The 27,867-nt window shown below is 57.5% G+C and overlaps 1 protein-coding gene across 2 annotated transcripts; it reads right to left on the bottom strand.

Moving 5' to 3' along the window:
- Positions 1–412: 412 nt before the first annotated feature.
- Positions 413–24,733, bottom strand: ip6k2a (inositol hexakisphosphate kinase 2a). 2 transcript variants are annotated; one of them, XM_069189592.1, is made up of 6 exons: positions 24,555–24,733; positions 9,175–9,692; positions 6,424–6,655; positions 5,547–5,716; positions 4,733–4,908; positions 413–2,243 (listed from the first exon to the last, which is right to left on the bottom strand). In XM_069189592.1, the coding sequence occupies exons 2-6, from the start codon at positions 9,383–9,385 to the stop codon at positions 1,593–1,595; spliced, it is 1,440 nt and encodes a 479-aa protein (XP_069045693.1). In that variant the 5' UTR covers positions 9,386–9,692; positions 24,555–24,733; the 3' UTR covers positions 413–1,592. The 2 variants fall into 2 exon arrangements, with proteins under 2 accessions (XP_069045693.1, XP_069045694.1); XM_069189593.1 differs by having other exon boundaries at positions 5,547–5,713.
- Between the last annotated feature and the right edge of the window lie 3,134 nt (positions 24,734–27,867).

Below are 27,867 nucleotides of genomic sequence, written 5' to 3'. Positions count from 1 at the left end.
GCTGTGCTGAAACCTGCCTCTGGCCTGGGGGTCCCTACTCCTGACCTGGCTTGAGGGAATTTTAGTATAATATAAATGGCTGACTCTGCACTCTGACCCCAAGCTTCTCTCTCCCTGTCTGTGTGTCTGTGTCTCATGGAGAGCAAGCTGGGGTATGCGAAAAGATGAATCCCTAATCCAAGAAATTGTATAGGGCTAATAAAGCAACATTAGATTACATTACACATCTGCAGAGCACTCGAATTTACAGACAAGGCAGGTCGAAGGCACAGAGCTCCGCATCCCTTGTCTGAGAGCAAGCCAGCCCACGCTGGGACCACCGGAGGGGAGACAGAGCCACTGTACCCCAGAAACCCATCCGAACCCGAGATGCAAAAAAAGATGTAAATACCACAATGGATCTACCACGAAGAAAAAAAAATGTTTATCTTTATTTTCTTGGACATACTGCATACACACAGGAATATAAGATATAGAGAAGCATCTGCAATTGTCAAATATTAACAATTATAATATTAATAATATGGAATGTAGTCTTCTGCTTTTGTGTGTCTTCATTTGTCCTCCATTTTTTTTAAGTCTTTTTTGTAGCCTTTTTTTTTAAAGAAATATTTCAAATAAATAAAGATCTATAGAGTCTCTGCTTTTAGTTCACTTTCTTGTAGAATTTTTTTTACTTCAGTCGCCACGGAGGCTGAATTTCGGGGCAGGACAAGGAGGGGGGAGGGGCAGGGGCAGAGGGTGACGCGCCACCTGCCCCCCGTTCACATTCTGTCGTCTCGGCCACAGTGCTCCCCCCCACAGGCGGAAGAGAGGGCGAAGGGGAGAGAGAGAAGGGCAAGTCTTTGCCGAGTCCATGCACAGAAGACAGGCCACGCTGTGTCCGGCCCCCTTGCGGCTCCCCTCCTCGGCCCCAGAAGCAAACCCCACCCCGTGGGCACACTGCCCGCCCCCATGAGCGAGCGTGGTCAAGCCCAGGGGGCACAAAGCTCAAACCGTCTCCGTCAAAGACCTGAGGTCAACTCACTGACTGACCGGCCACGCGCCCGGCGGCCCGGCCTCCCCGCGCACGCCACGTGTCCGAGGGTCAAGGGAACGAGGCTGGGAGGGCGCGGGTCTGCCGCAGGCAGTTCAGTTCATGCTCGGTTCATGTGCTGCTGCTGCTGCTGCTCTTTTCCCCCCCGTTTCGAAAAAGAAAACACTCCAGAGCTTTTTTTTGTTTCCTCCCCTGTAAAACAGCACTGGAAAAGAAGGGGGATGAAAAACGACAGTTTCGAGAGTCGAAGAAACCAACAAATGAACGCACAGATACAGAAGAGGACGGGTCAGGTCACACCCCCCCCCGTTCCCTGACAGACAAAAACTACAGCCGCTCTTGGCAGAAAACACGCAGGCGTCCGTTTATGATGTCAGATTACACCCCCCCTCCCCCAGCGGTCAGTAACAGGCCCCTGGGCCACAGCGGGACAGGCTCCCGGCCGTGCATGCATCACAGACGTCCTCGGCCTCGTATCCGTCCCGGCACCCTCTCTGTGCTCCGCGGAAGTGTCCGGTCTCGGGCGCGAAGGGAAGAGCTGGGATTCTCCCGGGCTCTAGTCGCCGCTGTCGTCCTCCAGCTCCTTGATGATGGCGATGAGGTTCTGCAGGCCGAAGATGTAGCCCGTGTCCTGCCCCTCGTGCACCACGCTGTCCTCGCCGTAGTGGCGGCACGTGGTGTGAGCGAAGTCGATCATCCGCACGTCCACCAGGGGGCAGCCCTTGTCGCCCCTCCCGCCGCCGCCGCCGCCGCCGCCCTCCCCGCTCCTCCCGCCGTTCCCGCAGCCCCCCGAGCCCGGCCCGCCGCCGCCCGCCGCGCCGCCCGCCGCCCGCCGCGAGGGGAAGCCGAAGGCGCCGGCGCAGCCCCCCTCGTGCCCACTCCCCTCCTCCTCCTCGTCCTCCTCCTCCTCGGAGAGCTCGTCCTCCTCGCCCTCCTCGCCGCCGCGGTGCCGGGGCCGGCCGGCCCGCGGGCGCTTGCCGTCGTAGATGATGAGCAGCGAGCTGGAGTAGAAGCGGTAGGACTCGCGGGCCTCCAGCACGGCCTCCAGCTCGCGCAGGCGGCGCAGCACGGGCAGCAGCAGCTCCCGCCGCAGGCGGCGCCCGTCGTGGAAGAACTGGAACAGCGCCTCCTTGAAGCCCTGCACGGTCAGCTTGCGCCCGTGGTACTTGTTCATGAACATCAGCTGGCCCGAGTCCGACTGGTACACCTGAGACAGGCGGAGACACGGAGGGGAATGTAGCAGGCAGGTCTCGACAGCGAGAGACGGTCACTGAGCTCCTCTCTCCACCGAGAAACAGCTCACAGTGTCCACTCTCTCTCTCTCCACCGAGAAACAGCTCACAGTGTCCACTCTCTCTCTCTCCACCGAGAAACAGCTCACAGTGTCCACTCTCTCTCTCCACCGAGAAACAGCTCACAGTGTCCACTCTCTCTCTCTCCACCGAGAAACAGCTCACAGTGTCCACTCTCTCTCTCCACCGAGAAACAGCTCACAGTGTCCACTCTCTCCACCGAGAAACAGCTCACAGTGTCCACTCTCTCTCTCCACCGAGAAACAGCTCACAGTGTCCACTCTCTCTCTCCACCGAGAAACAGCTCACAGTGTCCACTCTCTCTCTCTCCACCAAGAAACAGCTCACAGTGTCCACTCTCTCTCTCTCCACTGAGAAACAGCTCACAGTATCGGCTCTCTCTCTCTCCACTGAGAAACAGCTCACAGTGTCCACTCTCTCTCTCCACTGAGAAACAGCTCACAGTGTCCACTCTCTCTCTCTCCACTGAAAAACAGCTCACAGTGTCCTCTCTCTCTCTCTCCACTGAGAAACAGCTCACAGTGTCCTCTCTCTCTCTCCACCGAGAAACAGCTCACAGTGTCCTCTCTCTCTCTCTCCACTGAGAAACAGCTCACAGTGTCCTCTCTCTCTCTCCACCGAGAAACAGCTCACAGTGTCCACTCTCTCTCTCTCCACTGAGAAACAGCTCACAGTGTCCTCTCTCTCTCTCCACCGAGAAACAGCTCACAGTGTCCACTCTCTCTCTCCCTCTCCACTGAGAAACAGCTCACAGTGTCCACTCTCTCTCTCCACTGAGAAACAGCTCACAGTGTCCACTCTCTCTCTCTCCACTGAGAAACAGCTCACAGTGTCTACTCTCTCTCCACCGAGAAACAGCTCACAGTGTCCACTCTCTCTCTCCACCGAGAAACAGCTCACAGTGTCCACTCTCTCTCTCCACCGAGAAACAGCTCACAGTGTCCACTCTCTCTCTCTCCACCTAGAAACAGCTCACAGTGTCCTCTCTCTCTCTCTCCACCGAGAAACAGCTCACAGTGTCCACTCTCTCTCCACCGAGAAACAGCTCAGATTGTCCACTCTCTCTCTCTCCACCGAGAAACAGGTCACAGTGTCCACTCTCTCTCTCTCCACTGAGAAACAGCTCAGTGTCCACTCAATTCAATTCAATTCAATTCAAGGTGCTTTATTAGCATGACCGATGGGTACAATCAGTGTTGCCAAAGCAAATAAAAATAATAAAATTAACATAGAACAAAACAAAAAATAGAAGTAAAATAAAATCTACAGACATGTTACAGACATTTACAACAAAGACATATTATATAATATTGACATACTGTAGGCAGCTGGAGCATTATTGGGAGACGGACTCACTGTTCCTCAGGCTGTGACAGGAGATCACATACTGGGCTGCCAGATCAACTGAGTTCCCTCCTCCCTCTCCCAGTAGGATTGGGACCTGTTGTGGTTTTGGCAGGTGTGGGAACTCTGGGATTAGATTTCTGAATTTCGGGAAGAATGTTTCTCTAATCCCAGAGTATCTGTCACAGTGCAGTAGGAAGTGCACCTCTGTCTCTATTTCTCCCTGCTGGCAGTGGGCACTCTCTCTCTCTCCACTGAGAAACAGCTCACAGTGTCCACTCTCTCTCTCTCTACTGAGAAACAGCTCACAGTGTCCACTCTCTCTCTCCACCGAGAAACAGCTCACAGTGTCCACTCTCTCTCTCCACCGAGAAACAGCTCACAGTGTCCACTCTCTCTCTCCACCGAGAAACAGCTCAGTGTCCACTCTCTCTCTCCACCGAGAAACAGCTCACAGTGTCCACTCTCTCTCTCTCCACTGAGAAACAGCTCACAGTGTCCACTCTCTCTCTCCACCGAGAAACAGCTCACAGTGTCCACTCTCTCCACCGAGAAACAGCTCACAGTGTCCACTCTCTCTCTCCACCGAGAAACAGCTCACAGTGTCCACTCTCTCTCTCTCCACTGAGAAACAGCTCACAGTGTCCACTCCCTCCTTCTCCACTGAGAAACAGCTCACAGTGTCCTCTCTCTCTCTCTACCGAGAAACAGCTCAGTGTCCACTCTCTCTCTCTCCACCGAGAAACAGCTCACAGTGTCCACTCTCTCTCCACTGAGAAACAGCTCACAGTGTCCACTCTCTCTCTCTCCACTGAGAAACAGCTCACAGTGTCCACTCTCTCTCTCCACTGAGAAACAGCTCACAGTGTCCTCTCTCTCTCTCCACTGAGAAACAGCTCACAGTGTCCTCTCTCTTTCTCTCTCCACTGAGAAACAGGTCACAGTGTCCACTCTCTCTCTCCACTGAGAAACAGCTCACAGTGTCCACTCTCTCTCCTATCGTCTCTCTCTCCTGCCCCAGGCCCCCCTGCCTGCTCACCTGCATGCCGCAGACGCGGACCCCGATGATGGCCGAGGTGCTCTGCTGGCACTTGCGGATCTGGTTGGCCTTCTTCTCCTCGGTGGCGTCGTCGCCGTGCTGCCGGGTGCCCATCTTCAGGTCCAGCACACAAGGCATGGCGTAGCGCCAGGTCAGGTTCTCCAGCAGGATGAACTCTGGGAGCAGCGGAGTCAAGGGCCACACGGCGCGCCGCAGACGAGGTTGCGCTCCCCAGACGGCTGCCCCGCGGGGCGCCCCCAGACCCCCCCCCGCTGCCCTCGGAAGGTGACGCGGCCGTGGCGTTTCCGAGATAAACCTCGCCTTCCCCGCCCTTACCGCAGGGCACCACGGACGTCTAGTAAAACACGACAGCTTGTTGCCATTTCTGCCGGTCATGCTTCTCCGCCTTAACAACAGCTTCCCCGACCTCCGACCTCCGACCTCACACAAGCGCTAAACCCAGCCCGGCGTCAGCCCTTCAAGACCTCTCGATTGCGGAACGATGCAGTCGTTTCTCAAACCTCTCTAAGCAAAGGAATATATAGCTAAAGACCCTCATTACCCAGCGGTGTCCCGTTCCAAACTCTCTCTCTCTCGTCCTACAGCCTCCTGTTTCCGGCAGGACACCTCTCACTGAGGCTAAAGGCTAAACAGGAGAACTTAGCTGTTTGGAGGAGTGAGGCTTAAGAAACCTTTCAGAGGGGGAGTGTCAGAGAGCCCCACGTGTCTCGATGCGAACGCCACCACGACGCCCGACATCGCCACACTGCGGTCGTGAACAGAGCCCCGGAGCCACCTCGTCCGGAAAGGATACTGTACTGGTTGCGGTGCTTGGCGTTCTCCTTCATCCTCTGCAGCTGCTGCTGGTGGCACTTCATGCTCCAGGGGTTGTGCTTGAACTGCGCCTTCACGTTGCCCTTCTCCAGGCTGTAGCGCAGCACCTCTGACTGGTTCGCCCACTCGCACTCCTCCTCGCGGTGGCTGCTGACACACACGCACACAGAGAGAGAGAGGAAAAATGATGAAGCTGAGAAGCTCCCCTGTGCAGACCTCCTCGGACAGAACGGCAAAGAGCGACTGGAAGCAGACGGCAGCAGCTGGCTGTAAAGGCTGTAAGGGATTGTTCCACTCCGCACTGGGAGTCTGATCCACCTCCCTGCCTGTGCCGTCTGGAAGCGTGCCGCACATGGAACAGGCCCCAGCGACTCCACAGATGAGCACACAGCGGAAACGGAACAGTCTCCTACCGCCCTTTCGATATCAAGAGTCTGACTGCAACAAACGGTCGTCTGCCAACAGCATCTGACCCTGTGCCGCCGGGGCTCGTGTGACTCTGGGCGTCTGAGCGAGCGAGCGAGCGAGCGAGCGTGTTCGGTTCAGCGAGCTTCCCTGGAGGAGGGGCTTCAGTAGCAGAACAGTCTGTACCGACACTCTCCCTGGTGAAAAGCAGAACTGGAGCAGCGCTCTTACTGCTGGGTCACCCGAGACCGCAGCTCCGTCACTAAAAGCTGTGCTGGAAACAACTAATTAAGATGCACACTCACAGTACTGTCTTTATTCGTCTTTAATTAGTTTACTGACTCAGAACAGCTCTTTTTCCCCTCTGTGTTGGCGTTAGTGTTCTGAGACTTGTACAGTGTCCCTCCAAGTCTCTCAGTGTGTGTGTGTGTGGTCTCAGGCTGGCCTCTCACCTCTTCAGCTTCTCCTCCTTGCGCAGCTGCCGGGCTCTCTCCTTGCTGTAGTTCTCGTTGTCCAGCAGGAGCCCCTGCTTCTTGTTCCCCCACTTGACCATCTTGTTCTTGGGCTCGCAGTCGGCCGAGGGGTCCACGTTCTTCTCCAGCTCTCCGGCGTCGCTGTGCAGGGGGTAGGCGATGAGGCACAGGTTCCCTTCCTCATCCCCCTCGAAACTCACCGACACCACACCTGGAGGAGACCGGAGAAGGACACCGAGAGGAAACGGGACTTCCGTTAGCACAAGCGTCATCGCATTTCTATATTTACAGGACACAGCCTACACAACTGCCCAGCAAAAACCTCAAAACAACAGAGGAGTTGTGCTGGGAACCCATTCCTCGCTCTTACCCACTTCTCTTTTTTTTTTTCTCTCTCTCTTAAAAGGGACAGATCTCTCCAGGCTTTTAAACTTAACAGTGCTCCCTGGATCTGGCTTCTTTGAACCCGACGGAGGATCAAAAGATCTGGACAGTCGCAGGACACACAGACAGGGAGACTGGCAGAGCTCGAGATCCAAGGAATGAGAGGGGTGGGGAGAGATGGGGCACAAAAGTGGGTGCGCATGAGAGTGCAGCAGCAACAACGGAACCCCCTCCTCCCCCCGTCAGGCAAAGCTCGAGCAGGTTCCCCAATAAACACAGGAGGCGGGAGTGGATGCAGTTAAGGCAGGGCTTTATTGGCAATGAACTGGAGTTCATTACAGCATCACAATGCAGATGGTGCGAGAGATATATATATATATTCAAAATATATAGAGAGAGAGAGACGCATGATTAACATTGTCTGCTTTGTTTTCCAATCGTCCCCATCCGTACAAAAGTCACAATATTAAGACATACAGCAAATGAGCACACCAAGCCAGCGAGCTCGTGACAGGTCATGAGGAAGCCAGGGACTGTACAACACACAGTCCAGTTACAGCCCTGGTCAGGACACAAGCAAAACACGGAAGAGAAAGGAGATTCGGGAAAATCAAAACAAAAAAAAAAGAACAACAGGTGCTCCGCGCGGACTGGCCCAGACACACAGGTATCGGCACAGCAGGCCAGGAATGAGACAGTACTGCTCCCTGCTCTGTTGTCTTCTGCCCACAAGTGCTCGTAGTGGACAGGTGGACACGGGTGGGGGAGTCAAGCATCTCTTTATTAGAAAAGTCTTTGAAACTGGCAGAGAAAGGCGCCCCAACAATTCACAGATCCTTCCAGACATGAAAAATCCTTCTCACCCCAACCCCCTCCACTCTCAGCACTACTGACAGCGACGCGCGCTCAGAGCTGGACAGAGCGGTTGGCGTGAAGGTGGTCCCAGGTGCGAGGGGGGGTGGGGGTGGGAGGGGAGACTGGCCCCCCGGCAGATACAGACCAGGGCTGGGGTGAAGGGAGGGGTCCGGCAGGAAGCAGGTGAGACTTGTTAGGTGGAAAGACAGGTAAGGAAGTCGGGCAAAGAGAGAGAGAGAGTAAAGAGGAAGGAGAGCAGTGCAGAGAGAGACAAGAGGCAGACAGAGAAACAGAGAAAGATTCTGTTCCCTTGAGGTTTTACTGAAGGAGAGATGAAGCACAACGCTGAAGTGAGTTCACAGCCCACCTGTCTGGTGCAGAAGAACAGCACCCAGCCCGTGTTACAGCCTAAAACCGAAATAAACCTCTCTCGCGTACCAACACACACACACCTCCCCAGAAAATGGACACAACAGCATCATAAGACAACAGCCCCCAACAATTTCCACAGACATTTTGAAGCCTGTGAGCCCCAGACTTCAGGACCCCACAGTGTGTGTGTGTGTGTTTGAGATCCCTGGGCCTAAAACTCGCAACTCACAAGACCCGACGACAATGAAAACAAAAAAAAAAATGAGGCAACGTGGGTATTTTAATTCACTGAAGGTTTATTGACAGAGATATTGCTTCTGTTTTAGGAGTGTCAGTTTACAGAAACCACAGCACGCTTGCGAGATCAGATAACAACATTATCAAGGATCACCATGTTATCAAACCCCAGCTGCCTCGTTGTCTAAATTTTACTGCGCCTGAGTAAATCAGAATGTTGGCAATTGTTTTTCTAAGCCAACTGCAGTAGCCCTTACCATGGTACCTGTGAACATACATTCGCATCAAGATCTGCACCTTAATAACATTTGCACAGCATCGTGCTAAAATAAAAGGTTTATGCCGAGCTGGCCACAAGGTCACTTACCTGTCTCCTTACCCAGGACTCGGTTACAGGTGTGCACACCTGGCACTACAGTGCCCCCCTGTGGCCAGAGCTGGCTAGCGCCGAGGCGTACAGAGCAGGGGTCTGCCCTCAAGCGGGCTCGCCCGTCGGGGCTCGAAGCCACCTGTCTCGGGAGAGGACCCGCCTTCACCTCGCCTTACCTCAGACTCCTGCTCTCCTCTGCCTAAAGGGAGATGCTTCGACACCGGGATACACGCACAGACACAGACACACACACACACACGCGCCTCAGTGGCGGAGGACAACGTAACGAACACGCCGATCGCCACCACTGCATTCACGCGACCGCCCGGCCTCTACACCTGACGCCCTCGCGCTGAGGGACAGAGAAAGACAGAGAGGGAGAGAGCAGGGGGACCAGCAATAGAGAAGCAATGCATTCCAGCGCCACACATCCCCCAGGAACAGGCACCTTAGACCCTACACAACAACAACAGGACCGCGACGCGCTGGGCGGGCCGGGCCCGGAGACTCACCCTTGTACTGCGGCGTGAACCTCCTCAGCTCGGCCGGCAGGCTCTTGTAGAACTGGTGCTCGCGGGGGATGAGAGGCTTGCAGATCGTCTGCTCGCTGAAGCGCAGGACGCAGGAGTGGCCGCCCACCTGGTGCACGAAGGGCTCAAGCAGCACCCCCTTGGCGGAGAAGCCCTGCTGCTCGGCCTGCATGGCTTCCAGCGCGGGACTCATCCTCGAGGGGCATCAGACACTCACCCCCTCCGCCGGGCTCGGGGACAGCGGATGGAGAAGGGGGTCTCCGGGTCGGGTCGGGTCGGGCAGGTGGCTTGCCGGCGAGAGTGGGGGGGGGGGGATGGGGGTGGTGAAGAAACGAAAGAGGAAATCGGCCTGCTTCTCTGCGCGATGATGTCTCGGGAGGTTCCTGCGAGCCTTGCGTGTGCGAGAGATCCACACGCACGCGCGCACACACACACGAATAAAAAAAATCTCTCTCTCTCTCTCCGTCAGTCTGTCTCTTCGCTTCTTCCTGCTGCCGGTTCTGCAGGACAGAGTGGGGGGAGAAAAAAAAAAAGAGAAGCAGAGGAAAAAAAAAAATCAGATCAGCTTGGCGCTGGGTTCATTCCTCGCCACCAGAGACGGACGAAGCGCCGCGGACAGGGGCAGCTCGTCTCTCCTTTGTCTCGGGGGCTCAAGACAGCCGTTTACTGGAGCGCTGCGGCAGTGCACGTCTCTCTCTCTCTCTATCGCTCGCCGAGGCTGGACTGAGGCTCCAGGCTCGCTGAGGCTTAGGAAAATATCACAACAAGGCAGCCGGCTCCGCCCCGGCCCCCCGCGCCGCCTTCCAATCGCAGCGCGGCAGCTGTTGTTGGGTGGAAACCCAGCGAGAGAGGAGAGAGCAGGCAAACAAAGAGAGAGGGAGAGAGAGGGAGAGGAGGGTGGGGGAGGGGAAGAGGCCGAGAAGAAAGAAGCACAAAAACACCAGAGAGAGAGAACATTGCTGCCATCAGCTGTTTTCTCCCTCTTCAACCCGGCAGCCTCTCTTATCTGCGCTCTGGGTCACAGAGCTACAGCCCCAGCACACCACACCACACGGACAGAGGGGCAGGGGGCCCCCGATGGACACGGGGTGCGGAAGGGGAGAGAGGGGCCGGGGGGACAGTGCACAGCGAGGAGAAAGACGCACGGGAGCTAGGGGGCGCTGTCCGACAGCCTCGTGCGAGTCCAGCGCACCGTGCCAGGGGCACAGACTGGCAGAGAAATGCTGTTTGCGGAGGTGTTTAAAGTTGGGGGTGAGACCAGGAATAAAAAGACAGGGCAGCGGCACTGACTCGTTCAGGGAGGGAAACGGCACCAGGCTCTGCCGAAACGTCTACCGACAAACCCCAGGAGGAGGGCCAGGAGCCCAGGCTACGCTGACTGGCACACACCACTGAGCCTTCTCCCCCTACAAGCACCGCAACACACACACACGCCCCCTGCTGGACAGGGGACGCGGCGGTACTGACGGGGAACACAGCACAGCGCCGGCGTGGCGTACTGTACGGACCAGAGACTGAACCAGACCAGGCTGAGCGAGCCTCTCTCACTCCTCTCACCACTGTTCAGAAACCAGTCTCAGATTCACCAGTTTCTTATACAACCTCCCTGGCTGACTGCTCACCAGGGTGTCCCAGCGCCACGAGCCCTGCGCCAGCGGTAAACCAGGGGCTGCGCCCCAGCCACACGCCAAGAGAAGACTAACCCTCCGCCATCAGCCAGTAACGAATAAGAGCGCCCCTCTCGTTCAGCCTAACCCCCCTGCGCAGGACCACGCCGGTCCCGCGCACAGCTGACGACGCGGAGCAGAGGGGCGAGCACCCCACCCAACCCCACCCCCTTTCGTCTCCTTCCCATCCCGCGAGGACGAGAGGCACTGCTCCTGCCTGCCAGGGCTGCTCCACGCGCGAACACACGCTTACACACGCTTACACACGCTTACACACGCTTACACACGCTTACACACGCTTACACACGCTTACACACGCGTGCGCCACGAGGAGGCTAGGGGTGTCACGTCGCCCCTCAGCTTGACGGCAGGACAGCAGGCCCAGGCAGGAGATGCCCAGTTCCTTCCACACGACAGACAGACGCCCAGGAAAACGCGTCGCTCGTGCTCCACACCCTGGATGGTCGGAGTGAACCCCCGTGCTCAACGGCGCGCTGGAAGCAACGCCAGGGGCTCATGAGCACTAAAACCTGTCTGTGTTTCCAGTCTTTGTGTGCGTGGCGAGCCGTGGGACCGAGGCGCTAAATATAAACGTGCTGACAGAAATAAGACAATAAGCTGACAGGAAACAAACAGTACAGTACAAGCACGGATCAGGGCCTCTCTCGATCTCTCTCTCTTCCTGGCAGAAGCTATGTAAAAAGACTCAGGCCTGATCCAGGCTATAAATCACTCAAGATTAGGAGCCCTAATGAGCCCAAACAGGTCAGGGCTAAAAATACAGCCCCCCCCCCTCCCCACCCATTCATACAACCCCACCTCCTGACAGGAGAGACCCAGAGGCCCCAACACGCGGTGAGGGACGGCATGCACCGCCATTATAATAATAATAATAATTGCTTACACTTATATAGCGCTTTTCTGGACACTCCACTCAAAGCGCTTTACAGGTAATGGGGATCCCCTCCACCCCCACCACCAATGTGCAGCATCCACCTGGATGATGCGACGGCAGCCATAGTGCGCCAGAACGCTCACCACACATCAGCTATCAGTGGGGAGGAGAGCAGAGTAATGTAGCCAATTCATAGAATGTAGCCAATTACCCAGCACAACCCTCCCATCACCCTCGCCTGGGCTCTGGGCACCATGGGGTACCCCCCTGTGACAGCGCAGTGAAGGGCCGTCACCCCGCACCCCCCGGTATCCGACACCGCGATGACAGGTGCCGCCAACTGTCCAAACACGGGCCCGTGTGCCCAGAGCGATTTAGATAAGACCAAAGATTCCTTAAAAAGTACAACAAATATTGACGCTGACAATACGCAGGACAACTGTGTGAAAGGGCATTCAGATCCTTCACTGTGTATGCACCCTTGCAGGGCGGTGTGGCACAGTGCAGTGTAATAGAACACAGCACAGCACAGTGCAATTCAGTACAACAGAGTGCAGTACAATACAGTGCAGTATAGCACATGAAGTGCAATTCAGTACAATACAGTGCAGTTCCGTGCAGTGCGCCTAGTATGCTTTGCGCCGATAATGTCAGAAGCTGTTTCGGATGTACAGGAATTCCTGAGCTACAGCTCATAATACTGATGACTCAAACACTCACACACCTAGAAAGGCAATGACTCATAATCTCCAAGCACCCAACTCCTCTGGACCCCGCGGGGCCCCCTCAGGCACGCGCCCCGACATCTCGCGCAGGGGCCCGGAGTCAACGGGGACAAGAGGGTGGGGGCCTGGAGCCTGTGGAGCCTTCTGCTGGAAGGGCTTCCCTCTGCGAGAGCCGGGCACGGATGCAGGAGCAGTGCCCTGGCCTGGCTCTGGAGGAGCCCTCTCCTTGGATTCTGCTCCAGCTGAGCTCTGCAGCGCAGGCTCCTTGATTTCCTGTTCCCGTGTGGGGCGTGACTGTCATTTTGCTCACGGGTCTCGTGGCTTGGAATCGGTACCGACACCGGACCCATTCCCGGGCCTCAGAACTGCCCTCCCTCGGGGGGGGGCTGAAGTCGCTGGAAACTCGGGTCCGACCGAAGAAGCGAGGTAAATAAAGACCCGAGCGGTCCAGCAGATCAGCGAAGTCATCGGTTAGCCACTGCGGACGTACAGATCAGCTGGTGTGGAAGCTAGTGGACAGAGTTCCTCCGGGACCAGGGCTGGGAACAGCCGCAGAGACCCAACGACTCCGAGCTCTCCGCACGCACAGAGCACAGTACCTGGGACCTCCACGCAACTGCGGGGCGTTATTCACGTGGCTGAAGATGTTCGCTAAACTCCGGCCACACAGGAAAGGCAGGCGCACACCTGCAGCAGGTCCAAAACTACAGCAACACACCAACAACACGCTGGCTAGGGGCAGCAGGAATACTGCTGCACACAACAGAATGTGCGCCAAGACCGACAAAGAACCAGCGCACACACACACACAAGCTGGCTGCACACACACACGCGCGGGAAGGTGGAGAGGAGTTATCTCTGTCGCTGATTACGCTGCAGAATTGTCTTTTCAAACATAACATTTACACGCCATTGTGCTCGAAATCACACCCTTCGGACTCTGCAATTTCGGAGGTGAGGTGAAGTGCTTGGAAAGGGAAAATGGTACGTGTGGAGAGGGCAGTGCAGCGAGCTGGCTTGCGTGTGCGTGTGCGTGTGCGTGCGTGTGCGCACGCGTGTGTGAATATGGACGAGTGTGTTAATGCGTGTATTTGAGAGCGGGCAGCTGTGAGCGCGCGCTCGATGCCGAATCCCGCTTTGACCCAGTTTGCCGCGGCTCTCTGCTCGGCCCTGCCTGAGGGAGAGAGAATGTGCCTCTGCTGAAAAATTAAAGGACGAGCCAAAATGTGCTCAAACACACAGCTGACAGACACAGACTTACAACACACAGCTCTGTGCCGAGCGAGAAGATCAAGACAGGAGCTGAGAAAAAGACCACCCATCTAGTCCCCTACAAAAACATCACACGACCAAGGACGCGGGTCTCCCCGCTGGGGCTACCTTTGCGTCCAGAACCTGTTATCGGGTCGGCCCACTGCTCTCGGAGCGGACCGGCCGCGGGGGAGACCTGCAGTTTCCACGGCAATGCAGTGTCTCCAGGGCGAGGCAGGTGGGACTGTTCCTCGCTGTTCCCGTTCTGCGGGCGGACGCACTGACCGACAGGCCAGGCTTTCCTTTCCGGTACAAGTTGGGGGGGGGGGGTGGATGCGTAACCCGGCAACGCACCCGGCATAACGGTCACTGACCGGCACTGTTCCCAGCTCACGGCACCACACTAACACACACACACACACACCTGGCAAGCCCGGGTCACGCCAGGTCCCGACACGTCCACAGACCCTTCTCCAGGACCGGGACCCATGACACCGCAGCCAACCTCAGGACAGGACAGCGGGACGGGGATAAGGAGAGTCACTTAGACAGAGGGATCAGGGCCACAGAGGCAGAAGGAAAACCAATGGGCAGGTGCGACTGGAGCCCCACTCTGGTTCCGTGTTGGGCACAGGCATTCTTAAACCGATATGAGGGCAATACAGGATAATACAGAGGGGGGAGCGTGATCCCTTTCTCTCCTGGGCTACACCGCCTGGGTGCACAAATGATCTGCCCCCCCGAAGGCGTAGCAGCAATCGATACCACTGAGGCTCACGGCCACTGTGAGGAAGGGTCCCCCCCAACGCTGGAATCTGAGCCATCCAGGCAGAGCCTGTTCCGAAAACACGCAGCACGTCAACACGCACTCCAGCAGCACACAGCTGGGCCAGGGGCCAGAACCCCCCCCACTCCACTTCCCCACACAGAGAGGAACAAGAAACCTCAGTCCGGCTTCCAAGAAGGGCTGGTAAACAGCATCTGTCAAAGTCGGAAGAGCCGGCTCGCTCACTCGCTCGCTCCCCAGCACCAGGAAAACCAGGAGCGGAGCCGGAGCCGGGGGAGAGGCTGTGAGGCTGAGACGTCTGCTGCCCGCGCCTGTTTTTTTTCCCCTTTCCTGCGGCGAGTCTCAACGCAATTATGTCACCTGCCCGCCGAGGTCGCGCTGGCGGGCGGGTCGGGTTTCGCCACCCGTGAGGTCAGCGCGGCTGCCGGGCAGCGAAGCTCCGGCCCGGCTGGTGCCTCCGGCGGGGGAGAGGAGCGCCTGGATTCGAGCCCGTCTCTTGTGTTTCGAAACCTTGGAATTAAGAGAAAAATGTCCCCCCCCCGAGGCGAGAGGCGCTGCGACCGGAGTGAGGGCGAGGCGATGGCGGGGCCGCGGGGCAGGGAAGGGCTGGCACACGTGCACACAGCCCCCCCTCACTTACACCACAGTGGGGTTTGGGCCCCAGGAACGACCGCTCAGCTGTCCTTTTCCTGGGGGGGGGGGGGGGGCGGGAGTGTCAGGCCACAGAAACCACCGCCTGGTCCTCTCCAGGAGCTTCCAGCTCATCGTGGGCTCGTCCCCCCTCTGCCCCAGCACCCGCACGCCCACGGAGGAGACACCAGCCCTAGAGCCCCAGGCGGGACATCCCGGGACACCGCGCCAGGAGAGGCGCCGCCTGCGAGGCTCGGAGCGGGAAGAGGCCCCTGTCTCAGGGGCGCGGGCAGCAGTCGGGACAGCCCCGATATTCCAAACCCGCAACAGAAGGGGTTTGTGGTGTTCCAGGGCCGCGGGGGGGTGGTGGTCTGGATGGGGAAACACCGCCCACTGAAGGGAGGTGAAAAACCCAGCCCGCGAGACGGCGAAGGAGCGCAGAGGCCCGGCTGCCCTGCTCCCACGCCGCTCGGTAAAGACGAACCCTGCCTTACAGACGGGCAGCCGCCCTGCAGCCGAGTCCCTAAGTCGAGAGGATACTCGGGGATTAACAGCCGACCGGGCTGAGGTCAGAGAAAGACGGCGAGCTGCGTCACCCCTCCGTCTCCCATCCTCGGGAGAAAGCCGACCTCCCAGCAGACATCCTCCGTGGGGAGGGGGGGGGGGGGGGGATCCCGTCGTCACACATCTCCCCGGTTACTCACACGGGCTGCAGATGCCCTCTACCTGCCTTTGGGACCGGCGGTAAGGAGCGATTACGAGGCAGAAGCCGGCTCTACCCAGGGGATGTTTTTCATGTCGTTATTCCTAATCTGACCTTCAAGCCTGTCCCGTATTACCCAACCAGGCTCAGAGCAGATTCAGCCACTGAGTCAGGCAGCTAAGCCCGGACTCCGGGATGCGTAAAGGAGGCAGACCGGCGAGCCCTACAGTCAGCAGGCTTGTACAGTGCAGTCAGCCAGCGTAGGTGGCAAGGGGAGTCTGATCTCCGCAGCTCGGATGTGATCAGGCTCACAGTCTCAGGGAAGCTTAAGCGTGGCTCAGACTGCTCTGCAGCAGCTCCGACACGGCGCTGGAGTCATCGAACCTCAACCCCCCCGAGCTCGGCCGCGCCAGCAGCCTCAGCGGCGAGGAGTGGCACAGCCCCCGGGGCGACGGGGCGCGCGCCAATTTACTTTCAAAGACATGACACTAACGTCCGCGACCCCAATTGCATTGTTTTGTTCTCCTTCCTAATTAGAAAAAAAAGAACAACAGAAAAAAGAAAACACGTTTGTAAAACTATTTCCCCACTTAAAAAAAAAAAACCTGAGCTAACGTCTCGCTTCAGAGCTAAAAAAAAAAAAAAAAAAAAGCCGGGCCTCGACCAAACATCAGCCAGATGTTGTGTTTGGCAGTCAGGTGGTTCTGCGGAGGCATCTCCGGAATGACACCGGTACTGAACACGGTTGTCAACAAACGCGCGCAGACGCAGGTGTGGCGTAACAGCAGTGGCACACATCTGGCTGCTCCGCGCCTCTGCTCTCAAGCTTCCAGCTCGATACGGGTCGGACAGCTGTGCCAACTTCCCGACAGCCGGCTGGGGAGCCCTGCCGCTGGCGGCCCTGGCGCTCCGAGCTTTGATTTGACCCGGCGGGCGAGCGCCTTCCCTCCTGCCTCGCGACCTCGCGGCCCCGGCGGCTCTGTCAGGGGCGCGAGGGGGTTTATAATTAGAGCAGCCGCTCTCGACCGGCACTCGGCGGGCTCTTGGCCCGGGTCAGGAGCCCGGGCTGGCGGCGGAGTCATGCCCTATTAATACCCCGGAATCTCGGGCCCTCACGCGCGCGGACGCCGGCATCGACACGTGCTCCCGTCGCCCCGATACGAACCGTGCGAGTCAAACACGTATACAAACACGCTAAACAACTTCTGCGCCGTGCGTCCCAGCAAGTGACATGTCAGAGGCACCCAGGGTTCCCCCAAATTCGGCACCTGCTCACTTTTCCCCACCAGCACAGGAACTGAAGTTAGAATCCCAGGACTCTCGGAGAGGGGCAGACAGAGTGAGGTGGGAAGTGGGAAACATCGCAGGCCCCCTGGAACAGCGTGATCCGAGAAAAGACGGACAGGAGACACGGGCACGGGGGCACGCCGACGCTGAAACACGAGCCCGCTGTTCAAACTTTTAGATGGAAACTGAATTATTCACAGGGAGGGACGAGGGCGGGCTGTCGTACCTGGGCCAGTGGAGATATCACATTCCAGAGCCGTCGGAGCTGGAGAGGGGAAAGGACGGGCGAAGATTTCGGGGAGACGGGGGGGGTGCTGGTGCTTGCTATGCCAGTCAGGACCTGGATCTGAACGAGCAGGGGCTCAGGCTGAAGGCAGGCGCGAGAGACGCTGTGTGCACAAGAAAGGTACACACTGTACCCTCTGTGACAGCTTTAACACAAGAATAAGCCCCTCTGTGTTCCTCCTTCTGTTAGAATGCCAGTGTGTGGGAAGTAGCCCCAAATGGGTTACAAAGGGGCTCTGGCCCTCCTTATATGCCCTTCAGTGTCTCCCTCATCTCTCCACCGCACGGCATGTGCCCACATCCCACACATTCCCAGAGAAATACTGCACGCTCACCCTCCCGGACAACGCCGCGCCCCACTCCTGGTCTCCCTGCAGCTCCCTGCCCCTTCCCGTGTCGGTTTCTCAGTTCCCGCCTGGCTACTTATCTGTCCACCATAGTTTACTTAACCTGAAGATCGATCAACTCTCGCTACCGAACTGTCTCACCTCCCTGTACCCCCCCCTTCTCTCACAGCGTGGAATTTTCCTAAAATGCAGCTCCGCTGCTGAGGGAGCTGCAGGCCTGCCGCCTGGTGCAGGATTTAAAAAAAAAAACAACTAATTTCTAATTTCTCTTCATCTCATCATCTCGCGCTCCCTCTCTCTCCACCTCCGTGACAACACCTGGGGTTTGCGACAAGGGGCAGAGGGAACACAGAAGGAAGTCGGAAAAACACTGGCACTCCCAGCACAGGTGGAGGAAGATGACCGACTTGCGTTATCGCCGTCGTCACCCCGACGGCCGGAGTGTGCGCTGTAGCGCCGATTTCTCTGCTCGGCTCCTCGTCTGCGCGCACGACAGCGGGGGGGGGGGGGGCAAGAGGACACAGGACAGCCGGGGTGGCCGATCCGGGTCCCGCCTATTCGGCAGCGGAGCCGCACGCGAGATCCGGATCGCCCCCCCTGGCGGGGAGGGTCAGGCCGGGCCCGGGACGACGGCAGACAGCTCCTCGCCCGAGCGCGGGCCGATCCGCCACTCTCTCCCTCTTTCCTAAACTGTCACAGGGAGCCAGACCGCAGGCCTCCTGCCCCGACCACAGTCACCACCCTGCTGTCTCACTGCGGCCAGACATTACCCAACACATTCCGGCAGCCAGGGCCCGCAGACACGGCCGGGAGAGGGAGGGAGAGGAAATCCCGGGGAGAACAGGGAAGGAGAGGACAAGGGGGACGGGAAGAGCCCGAAGGGGGGGGAGGGACCCCGACAGCGCGCGAGGGGTGGACAGGGACGGAGACGAGGACACAGTACGGGTGGAAATACAGCTCTAACAGGGCTTTCCACAGGTCACTGTCCCACCTGACGCCAGAGCCGCGTGCGCAGAGGTGAGCGAGCAGGCAGCGGAGGAGCAGACAGCGAAACCCCGCTATCCCCCTCTCTCGCTGGCCAGCTGCGGGACGCTGCCGTCCTCCCTGTCCACCGCCCGCCCCACCCGAGGTTCGGACCCGTGTGTGACCCACCCCCCACCCTCTCGCACCAGAGCCCTCAAGCCCTGCCTGGCGCTCTGGCGAACGGTGAGGGTCAAACCCCTCTTCCCCACCAGCCTCCACCCTCCTGTCTTTCGTGGGGATACGAAGACTCCAGTGTGGGAACGATACCAGCCGGGACGCCGGGCTCTTCCCAGAAACAGCCATGCAAGACCCTCGGATCCCAACGAGCCTCTGGCCTACAACCTTTCTTCTGTTTTTCCGAAGACGTGGGAAGCCAAAATGATCCTCAGACAGGTGGGCACGCCTCAAACACTGACACGCTCCTGTCGCGCCGATACCCGCAGCTCCTGTGTTGTTCTGGAGTTAATCATGTGTACAAACACACAGACACCATCACAGCCCAACGCAGTCAGCGACAGGGAGGGGGGGGGCTACTTCTGCGCTGCGTGTCCCGGCCAACGACACGCCTGAGATGTGTAGGGTTCCCCTCAATTCAGAGACCGGGGGGGGGGGGGCGGGGTTGTGTGAGGGTTGGAGAGGAGAAGGAGAGAGGAGTGGAGGCAAAAACAAAACTTTTACAGGGCCTTTCAGAGATCCCTCTTCTCGCATTCCAGAATTCGCTCAACGATCAGCTTGACGTTTCTCTAAACTCTCTGCTCACTTACAGACTTGCCGCCTTGCACGCCCCCCCCGCCCTGAAATGCTTCTCCCAGACTGCCATCTCTTCAGCCCCCTTTAATCCACCTTACCCCCCTGGCCTGGGGCGGCGCGGTGGCTCTGTGGCCAAGGATCTGGTGGCTGGAAGGTTGCCGGTTCGTATCCCGCGGCCGGCAGAGGAATCCTACTCCGTTGGGCCCCTGAGCAAGGCCCTTCACCCCAACTGCTCCAGGGGTGCCGCATAAATGGCTGACCCTGCGCTCTGACCCCCCAGCTTCTCTCCCTGTCTGTGTGTCTCATGGAGAGCAAGCTGGGCTCTCCGAAAAGACAAATTCAGTACTTATACAAGAGCCCCAGTACAAGATTGTGTTTTGTGTTTATTGTGTCTGGCTAATTAAGTGATCTTATCTCACACACACACACACACCCCCAGCAGAGAGCACCACGGGCTGCCCCGACCGGCCCACGTGCACCGCAGAGCCGCGGACCAGAAAACCGCCGCAGAGCAGAGCCCCAACTGTACATCACACAAGAACCAGGAGGCTTCCAAACGAGAGGAGGCCACTGGGCCCCATCGAGCCCGTCTGGTGGTTACTATCTTGTCAGAGCCCCAGTGAGGGGACTGAGGGGCGCCTGGCGGGTCGACTGCAGGCCACCAAATCCATGTCCCCACAGCGGCTGCCTCTGTCTTCCACAACCCCGCTCTCTGTCTGCTGCTGCTGCGTCCTGGGAGAACAGACACCACTTCTCGGAATATAAACTTGTGTTCAGACTCCTTTGTTCCCAGTGCTGTTTGTCCACAACGTTGACTCATATTCAAAATTAAAAGCCGTGATGACAAAATGAGAGGGGGGTAAGGACAGGAAAAAACACCACTTTGCAGCGCAGCAGCTGTGACTAACTCCGAGGACGGCAAGAATATCTTGGACCTCAAAAGGCTAAAAACAGAAAAAAAAAGAGATGAGCTGGTGATTATTACCTGGTGCCAGCTTCTGAATTTAGCTGATGAAAGTGAGAGCAGGGTTTAAATATACACACAGCACTTTCTCAACAAAAGGGTACCCAGCGGCACAAACAGCTCTTAGAGAAAACCTTCGGGAATTCGCCAGCTACCACAACAACAAACAGCTCATTTCTGCGCAAATTATACCTGGGCAGAGTGCTGCGCTGCAGAAACTCAAACGCACAAAATTGCAAAGTGTAATCCCTCGCTCGTCTCCCTTAATTAGGAGAAAAGGCCTGACCCACACGGCTCAGGTTTAATGAGTGAGGCGGCGCTGGGCCTCAGAATAATTCACACGGCCAGGAGGGGGAGAGCAGAGGAGAGGAGGGTGGGGGGCGGGCGGGCGTTCGGACAGACGAACAGCGGACTGGTCGCGAAAGAGAGGTCATTCAGCTCATCGGGCCCCTCCGGTAGGGGGATCTCATGTGGCCACTTCTCGAGAGAAGTCGGGTTATCGGCATCAGCCACACGGCTGGAAGAAACAAAAACCTGCCTTATCGACACCACGGGAAAGACAATACCGCCAGATCCTTCCTCCCAAATTAAATCTGGCTGAAGATGTCAGCCGGAGCAAGCCAGACAGGCTCTGTTTGATGCATCTTGGGTGTACTGGTGCAGAGAGAGCAGCAGCACCTGGGATTTTGAACCCCTCACCCTGCAGTTACTATATGCTGGTAATAACCATCACACGGGCCAGAGGGCTGGATGGCTCCTCTCGCCTGTATCCGTCTTTGTGTTCCTATCATGCCCAGGGAAAGGGCGAGAGGGGCGCCTCGTTCGTGTGCCCCAGGACATCACCTCTACGTCACCTGTCCCCGATCCCAAACTGGACACAGGAAGAGCTGTGTGACCGGATAAGGCCACAGCCCAGCTGCTGACAGACGGGGGTATCCATCTCGGCGCGGCGCGTGGCTGTCGAGGACTTCCCGGTCACCACTGCACACTCGGGCGCTCTCTCGCGCTCAGCCTCGCCCCCAGCTCCGCCTCGCCCTGCCCATTCCTGCAGCCTGCGACCCCGGGACACGGCCAGGCTGCAGGGAGCTGGGAGCTGGACTAATCCTCCCTGCCGCGGGGACTTCAGAGGGGTCGGAGATTAACTCAAGATGAGTGGAAGAGGAACGGGCGGGAGGGAGGTTTCTACAGCTGGCACAGAACAGACATGGGGGGGGGGGGGAGGATACAGATACCTTATTCTGTAAATTTCCACTGACCGACTTCTAACGGCAGGCACACGGCGGCTCACTGCTTGGACACCGCGACGCCCCGAGCCGCAGTAACGCAGAGCTACAAGGACAGGCGTGTTTCGGGGTGCGGGATGATTCTGGGGCGCAGGGGTGGGGGACAGCCTGGGGAGAGCAGCACAGCTCCACCACCCCGCGGGGCCTGCCAGCACCTCAGTCGCCAGGTTTAGCGCTCTAGGCTCCTCCTGCTCGAAGGAGAGGGGAGCTGCTCATACTCGCGATGGCGACCGAACTGATGTTGTGCAACTGGGGGGTGAGGGGGTGGGGGGTAAGATGCGTTTTGCCAAAAAAAAAGTCTCGGGAGGAAAACAAAAGCAGCACGACGGGCAGTGAGCGAGAGGGGTCTGCTCCTCTCCACTGGAAATGCTTCCGCTGACAGGGGAGGGCAGGGCGAGGACGTGGTGGAGGGCGAGGACGTGGGTGCCCCCACACCAAAGAGGATACAACCCCAACGGCACAACTAAAGACCCCACCCCAGCCGTGCAAACACTGGGAGAATGAAGGGCCGTCCTAACCAGGAGCCCCCCGGCACGACCACACAGACCTGCCAGTCAGTGCACCTGCTGGCTCGGCCAACCTCGAACGACAAGCCTGACCCCAAGGACACCGCCAACCAGCCACCTGATCTACCCAGCTCACCAGCACTCGGGCAACACTCCCCACAACCCCACACAAGCCCACCCCAGAAAAACAACCGGCTGGGTAACCCAACACCCGCTGCAGAAACAAGACAGGACCGGACAGCCTGCAGACACACTGACCCCCCAGGACAGGAACAGAGACCCTGCAGACACACTGACCCCCCCAAGACAGGACCGGACACCCTGCAGACACACTGACCCCCCCCAGGACAGGACCAGAGACCCTGCAGACACACTGACCCCCCCCAGGACAGGACCGGACACCCTGCAGACACACTGACCCCCCCCAGGACAGGACCGGACACCCTGCAGACACACTGACCCCCCAGGACAGGACCGGACACCCTGCAGACACACTGACCCCCCAGGACAGGACCAGAGACCCTGCAGACACACTAACCCCCCCAAGACAGGACCGGACACCCTGCAGACACACTGACCCCCCCCAGGACAGGACCGGACACCCTGCAGACACACTGACCCCCCCCAGGACAGGACCGGACACCCTGCAGACACACTGACCCCCCCAGGACAGGACCAGACACCCTGCAGACACACTGACCCCCCCAGGACAGGACCAGACACCCTGCAGACACACTGACCCCCCCAAGACAGGACCAGACACCCTGCAGACACACTAACCCCCCCAAGACAGGACCGGACACCCTGCAGACACACTGACCCCCCAGGACAGGACCAAAGACCCTGCAGACACACTGACCCCCCCAAGACAGGACCGGACACCCTGCAGACACACTGACCCCCCAGGACAGGACCGGACACCCTGCAGACACACTGACCCCCCCCAGGACAGGACCGGACACCCTGGACCTGCACTCTCCCTCTCTCAGTGTGTTTAGTGAGAGACAAAACCAGCCCAGGACACAGACTGCACAGAGAGCCATCTGACAGCAGCAATGGTCCAGGCAGGATCCTGACTCCTGGACAAACCCCTGCTCCCTGCTCCCGGGACAGGCCCAGACAGGGCGATTACACGCACCAGGCCAGGCCCACAGGTGCTGCACCTGTGCCCTCACCTGGGCCGATTCACCTGCTGCTGCCGCCTCAGCGCGGCGTCTATCCCAACAGGAGTGCCCCGCCCCTGCAGTCCCCACTCGGGGTACGGGGGTACACAAGAGCCGAGCCAACCTACCCCACGGCCACAGAGCGACCCACTGCTGGTCACCCCGCCCCAGCGGTCAGTTACAGCAAATCCTACGTCCTGCGTCCAAGACGGGAACAGAAACCGACAGGTGTGGTGGAACCCCGGACCGGTGCCGGGGTCCCCGGGAGACCGCTGAGGTATTTTAAGTCCTTGCGGCGGGAATGATCTCGGAAAAGCATTTCTGGAGGCCGGACATCACATTGCCTGGGGCTGCTGACCCGTTAAGAAAAGCTTATACCAAACTACAGGTGGGGCTGCACACTGGTGGTGGTGGAGGGGAGTCCCCATGACCTGTAAAGCGCTTTGAGTGGAGTGTCCAGAAAAGCGCTATATAAGTGTTAGCAATTATTATTTATTATTATTACATTCTTGGGGGTCTGTGCACCATAACCTGGGGTGAGGGGGGGGGGGTTATCAATTGAACGCCATCAGCAGTTCAAAGCCTTCCAGTAGAACAGATCGTGTCCGCGGTGAGTGCCGGGCATGATGCTAAACTTGAACAACAAGCCGACCGATGAGAGGACACAGACCACGCACGGACGGCACGTCCCCCCCGTCGACTGGCGACAAGGACAGGGCGACCCCAGCGCTTCTGGGCTCGTCCGCGCCGCCCGTCCGGGTCGCGGGCAGCGGACCGGTTCCGAAGAGCTCGCGTCTCCAGCCCCCCCGCCCCGAACCCCACCGGCCCGGGCAGCGCCGGTACCTTTCCAGAACACCTGCCCAGCCTGCTGCTGCGCCGAAACACAGCCCCGGCCCAGACGGACGGCTATTCCCCTTGATAACGGCTCTTATTAAAGACTCGCTTATTTTCCATTATTCGCCATTTTTCTCTCTCGGTTTCCTTCAACCCCCCCGGTACCGGATATCACTGTCAACACAAACACTACCCCCCTCTCCGGCGGCCAAGCCCGGATTTCACGCAAACAGGAGAAAAGCAAGGGCTCAATGATCCTTACCTCTCAGGTTTTTTTGTCTTTTTCCTTCTTTATTTTATTGACCGATCGCCGGGAGCGGGTCTCAGGCAGGAAAGCGCTCTCGTCACTCAACGATCCTAAGATGGCGGAGGGGTGACTGTCACCAGCCTCGTTCTGGCACCGCCGCCCCTCCCCTCCCCCGGGCAGCCATTGGTCGGCATGACCGTGGGAGCCCGTCTCCGATTGGGCGACGGGACGCGGGGCATGGTGACGCCAGTGTTGCCATAGCAGCAGGTGACAGATCAGGTTGCCTTTGGAGAAAGGTTGCGGCTTGATTTTTGTTATGTTTTTTTTCCTGGAAAACACGTCATACAGTATGATAAAGCACAATTCTCCATGCAGCAGCGCTCCAAGTTATGCAAGTACTCCAGAGCTCCTAGTGTGTTATCGTTTAACGCTCGGACGTTTACTTAAGTGACGCCAGAGTCAGATGTGACTCAGTACCAGTCCGGTATGGGTGTGGAATCGTATTTAGTGAAAACAAAACTTAAGTTTAGGAATAAGAGTGACATTTTCCTCCTTGTTCAGCATTTGTCTTTGACCAGTCCTCAAGTACTTGTAGTCATTGCCCATTTCTACAGTCTGACCATTCATTACAGTAGGTAGGAGGGGTGTTGCTTTTCTTCAGTGACCAGCTCCTTTGTTTTTAAAACATTTAACTGCGACGAGAAACTCGTCACACCATTCAGTAAAGTCATTCAGGATGGGTCCGTGATGGTTTTCCGGGTCCCTTTATAAGCTGACCAGGACTGTGTCCACTGTGCTTCATCCAATACAGGAGTCTATCCCAGCAAGCAAAGGGCACAAGGCAGGGTACAACCTGGGCAGGACGCCAGTCCATTGCAGGAGACACACAGACTCACAGACTCACACCAGGGCCAGTTTTCCCAGAAGCCAATTAACCCACGAGCAACCCTCCTCTGTGAGTGTTCAGTCGCATGTGTGATCTCTGTGATGTCTGTGATTTCTGTGAGCGTGTGTGATCTCTGTGAGTGTTTGTGTGTCTGTGATTTCTGTGAGCGTGTGTGATCTCTCTGAGTGTGTGTCTGTGATTTCTGTGAGCGTGTGTGATCTCTCTGAGTGTGTGTCTGTGATTTTTGTGAGTGTGTGTGATCTCTCTGAGTGTTCAGCTGTGAGTGTTATTTCTGTGTTTGCGTGTGTTTCTCATAGCATCCTTCTCCTTTAAGTTAAAAACAAAACTCAGTGGAGAGGCGTGTTACATAACACACACGGTCAGGCACATGAGTGAGCGAGTGAGGGGCAGAGAGGCGGAGAGGAGCTGGGATTGGGACAGAGGGAAGGAGGAAGAGAGGGAGACAGATGGAAGAGATAGAAAACGCTTGTAAAGAGAGAGAGGAGAGGAGAGAGAAGCAGAGATGTGTCAGTGTAAGAGGAGACAGAGGGGGAGCTACCAGGAGAGTCAGAGACAAAGAGATTGAGGGATTTTATCCGGGGGATTTCAGATGCTCTGGCCTGTCTGCCCATGAGCAGCCCTGGTCTGTGTCTATGCTGTGCAGCGTGCCCACGTGTGGCTGTCCACTGGCGAAGGAGAGCAGGCCGGTGACTCAGTCTGGGGCACCTGGGATCTTACCTGTCTCAGGTGAGCTCACCTGTCTGTGTCGTCAAGCTCCCCGTGCCGTGACATCAGCCCTGACCATGGCTCTCACTCCTGAGTCAGGGACTTACGCCGGTCGACGCGCCCGGCGGTCAGCGGTCCCTTTCCCTCCCACGTCAGGCTTTACACATGGTCAGTGCGTCACGAAGTGAAAAGCTATCCTGTAAAACCAAACGGAAAGACCCGTGAACACTGTGGCGATTTCAACTAACCCAGTGAGCAAGAGGCGATCTGCTATTTCTGGCCAGGGGGGCACCCACCCGATACAGGTATTCCAAGTCCTCCAGGGCATCCAGAGAGTCAACCCGGCTGACATCGACAGAGAACACCAGTGGGAACCTAGTTTATAACGGAGAGGCCGAACGCATTTCTCACAGAGAGAGGGACGCATGGCTCTCTCTCCCGCAGCACAGAGTTGTGGGAGTGTGGAACAAGCTGCACATCCGTGCTGTTGGAGCTGGTGGTTCTTGGTTTTATTTCAAGAAACAGCTGGAAGAGATCCTGGGATCAATTCACTGCTCACTTCTTACCGGGCCAGATAGGCTGACCGGCCCCTCTCGTCTGTACACTTCCTTACGGGCTTCTTGTGCTCCGAGCCCCACCAAGGGGACCACTGGATCTCACTAGCCCCCCCAGGTGACCCCCATCACTGGCCTGCTGTCCTGAGTCCGCATGCTGGCAGCTCGGCAGGTAGAGTTTAGACCTGCAGTACCTGAGCCAGGTAAGGAAACTCCAGCCTGCCTCTCCGGTACAGTTACACTGCGGGCAGGTAAGACTATAGCTGTCATGGAGAGGTAGGAGCACAGGTTACTGTGACAGGTTAGGGTTGTCGGTGTATTACCTGCAATATATATTACCTGCATATTACCTGTATTATACATGAGCTGTAATATACCTGCAGCCACTTCAGAGAGACAGAACTCCAGTTACACCTTCGAGACAGAACTGCAGCTATTCCTCTCTGTGCTGCCATTCCAATTTCACATGGCGAACTGTCTACTGACGTAGGGCCAACAGCGGGAGCTACATGGAAGTTCATTTAAAAATAAGAACAGGAGAACGTTCTTAACACAAGGGAACAGGGGAGTGTGTAAGAAATGATCAGAACCCAGCTGCACTGTTGGAGCCAATACTCCTCTTCGTTTGTTCTCGGTCTTATGTTCTTATGACAATATGGACCTCTGACAATGTAGTCCTCTGTGGCCCACCTGTCAGAGCCAATGAGAACCAGATCTCGCTCCCCGCGGACACGCCCACCTGTCGGAGCCAATGAGAACCAGATGTCGCTCTCCATTGCCCCGCCCACTTGCCAAAGCTATTGGTTATTGGACTTGCTGCCAGCTCCACCATTCCTTTGCAGGAGATTGAGGGCTAATGGGATGAGTGGCACTTCTATTACTGGCCACACGCTTGCCCCAAGGGGATCCCAGCCATCTTTCTTGCCCCATAAGCTTCTAGTGGGCCCAAGCCAGGTCCAATGACAGGGACAGCCCAGGCTTGAGCCAGCAACATCTGAACTATAGGCCTCCTCCGCGCTGTGGGCTGACCCAGACTGTGTGCAGCACCCGTAATGGCCCATTACGCACGGCAGACCGCCAGTGTCACCCTGTCAGACGGAATGAGTCACCTGGCCCAGGTGTGAGTGAGGTCAGGTGTGCAGCCTGAGTCCCGGGATTGGGA

The sequence above is a fragment of the Lepisosteus oculatus genome, chromosome 4 (genome assembly GCF_040954835.1).
Source record: "Lepisosteus oculatus isolate fLepOcu1 chromosome 4, fLepOcu1.hap2, whole genome shotgun sequence".
Classification (NCBI taxonomy): domain Eukaryota; kingdom Metazoa; phylum Chordata; class Actinopteri; order Semionotiformes; family Lepisosteidae; genus Lepisosteus; species Lepisosteus oculatus.
Note: the sequence above shows the minus strand (reverse complement) of the source record. Positions and strands in the feature narration are given on the sequence as shown.

Excerpts from the sequence above, each read along its gene's own strand:
- ip6k2a (XM_069189592.1), bottom strand. The coding sequence starts at position 9,385 with ATGAGTCCCGCGCTGGAAGCCATGCAGGCCGAGCAGCAGGGCTTCTCC. Across the intron at positions 5,717-6,423 it reads AAGGAGGAGAAGCTGAAGAG|CAGCCACCGCGAGGAGGAGT; the intron begins GTGAGAGGCCAG and ends CGTGTGTGTCAG. Across the intron at positions 2,244-4,732 it reads TCCGCGTCTGCGGCATGCAG|GTGTACCAGTCGGACTCGGG; the intron begins GTGAGCAGGCAG and ends CGCCTGTCTCAG.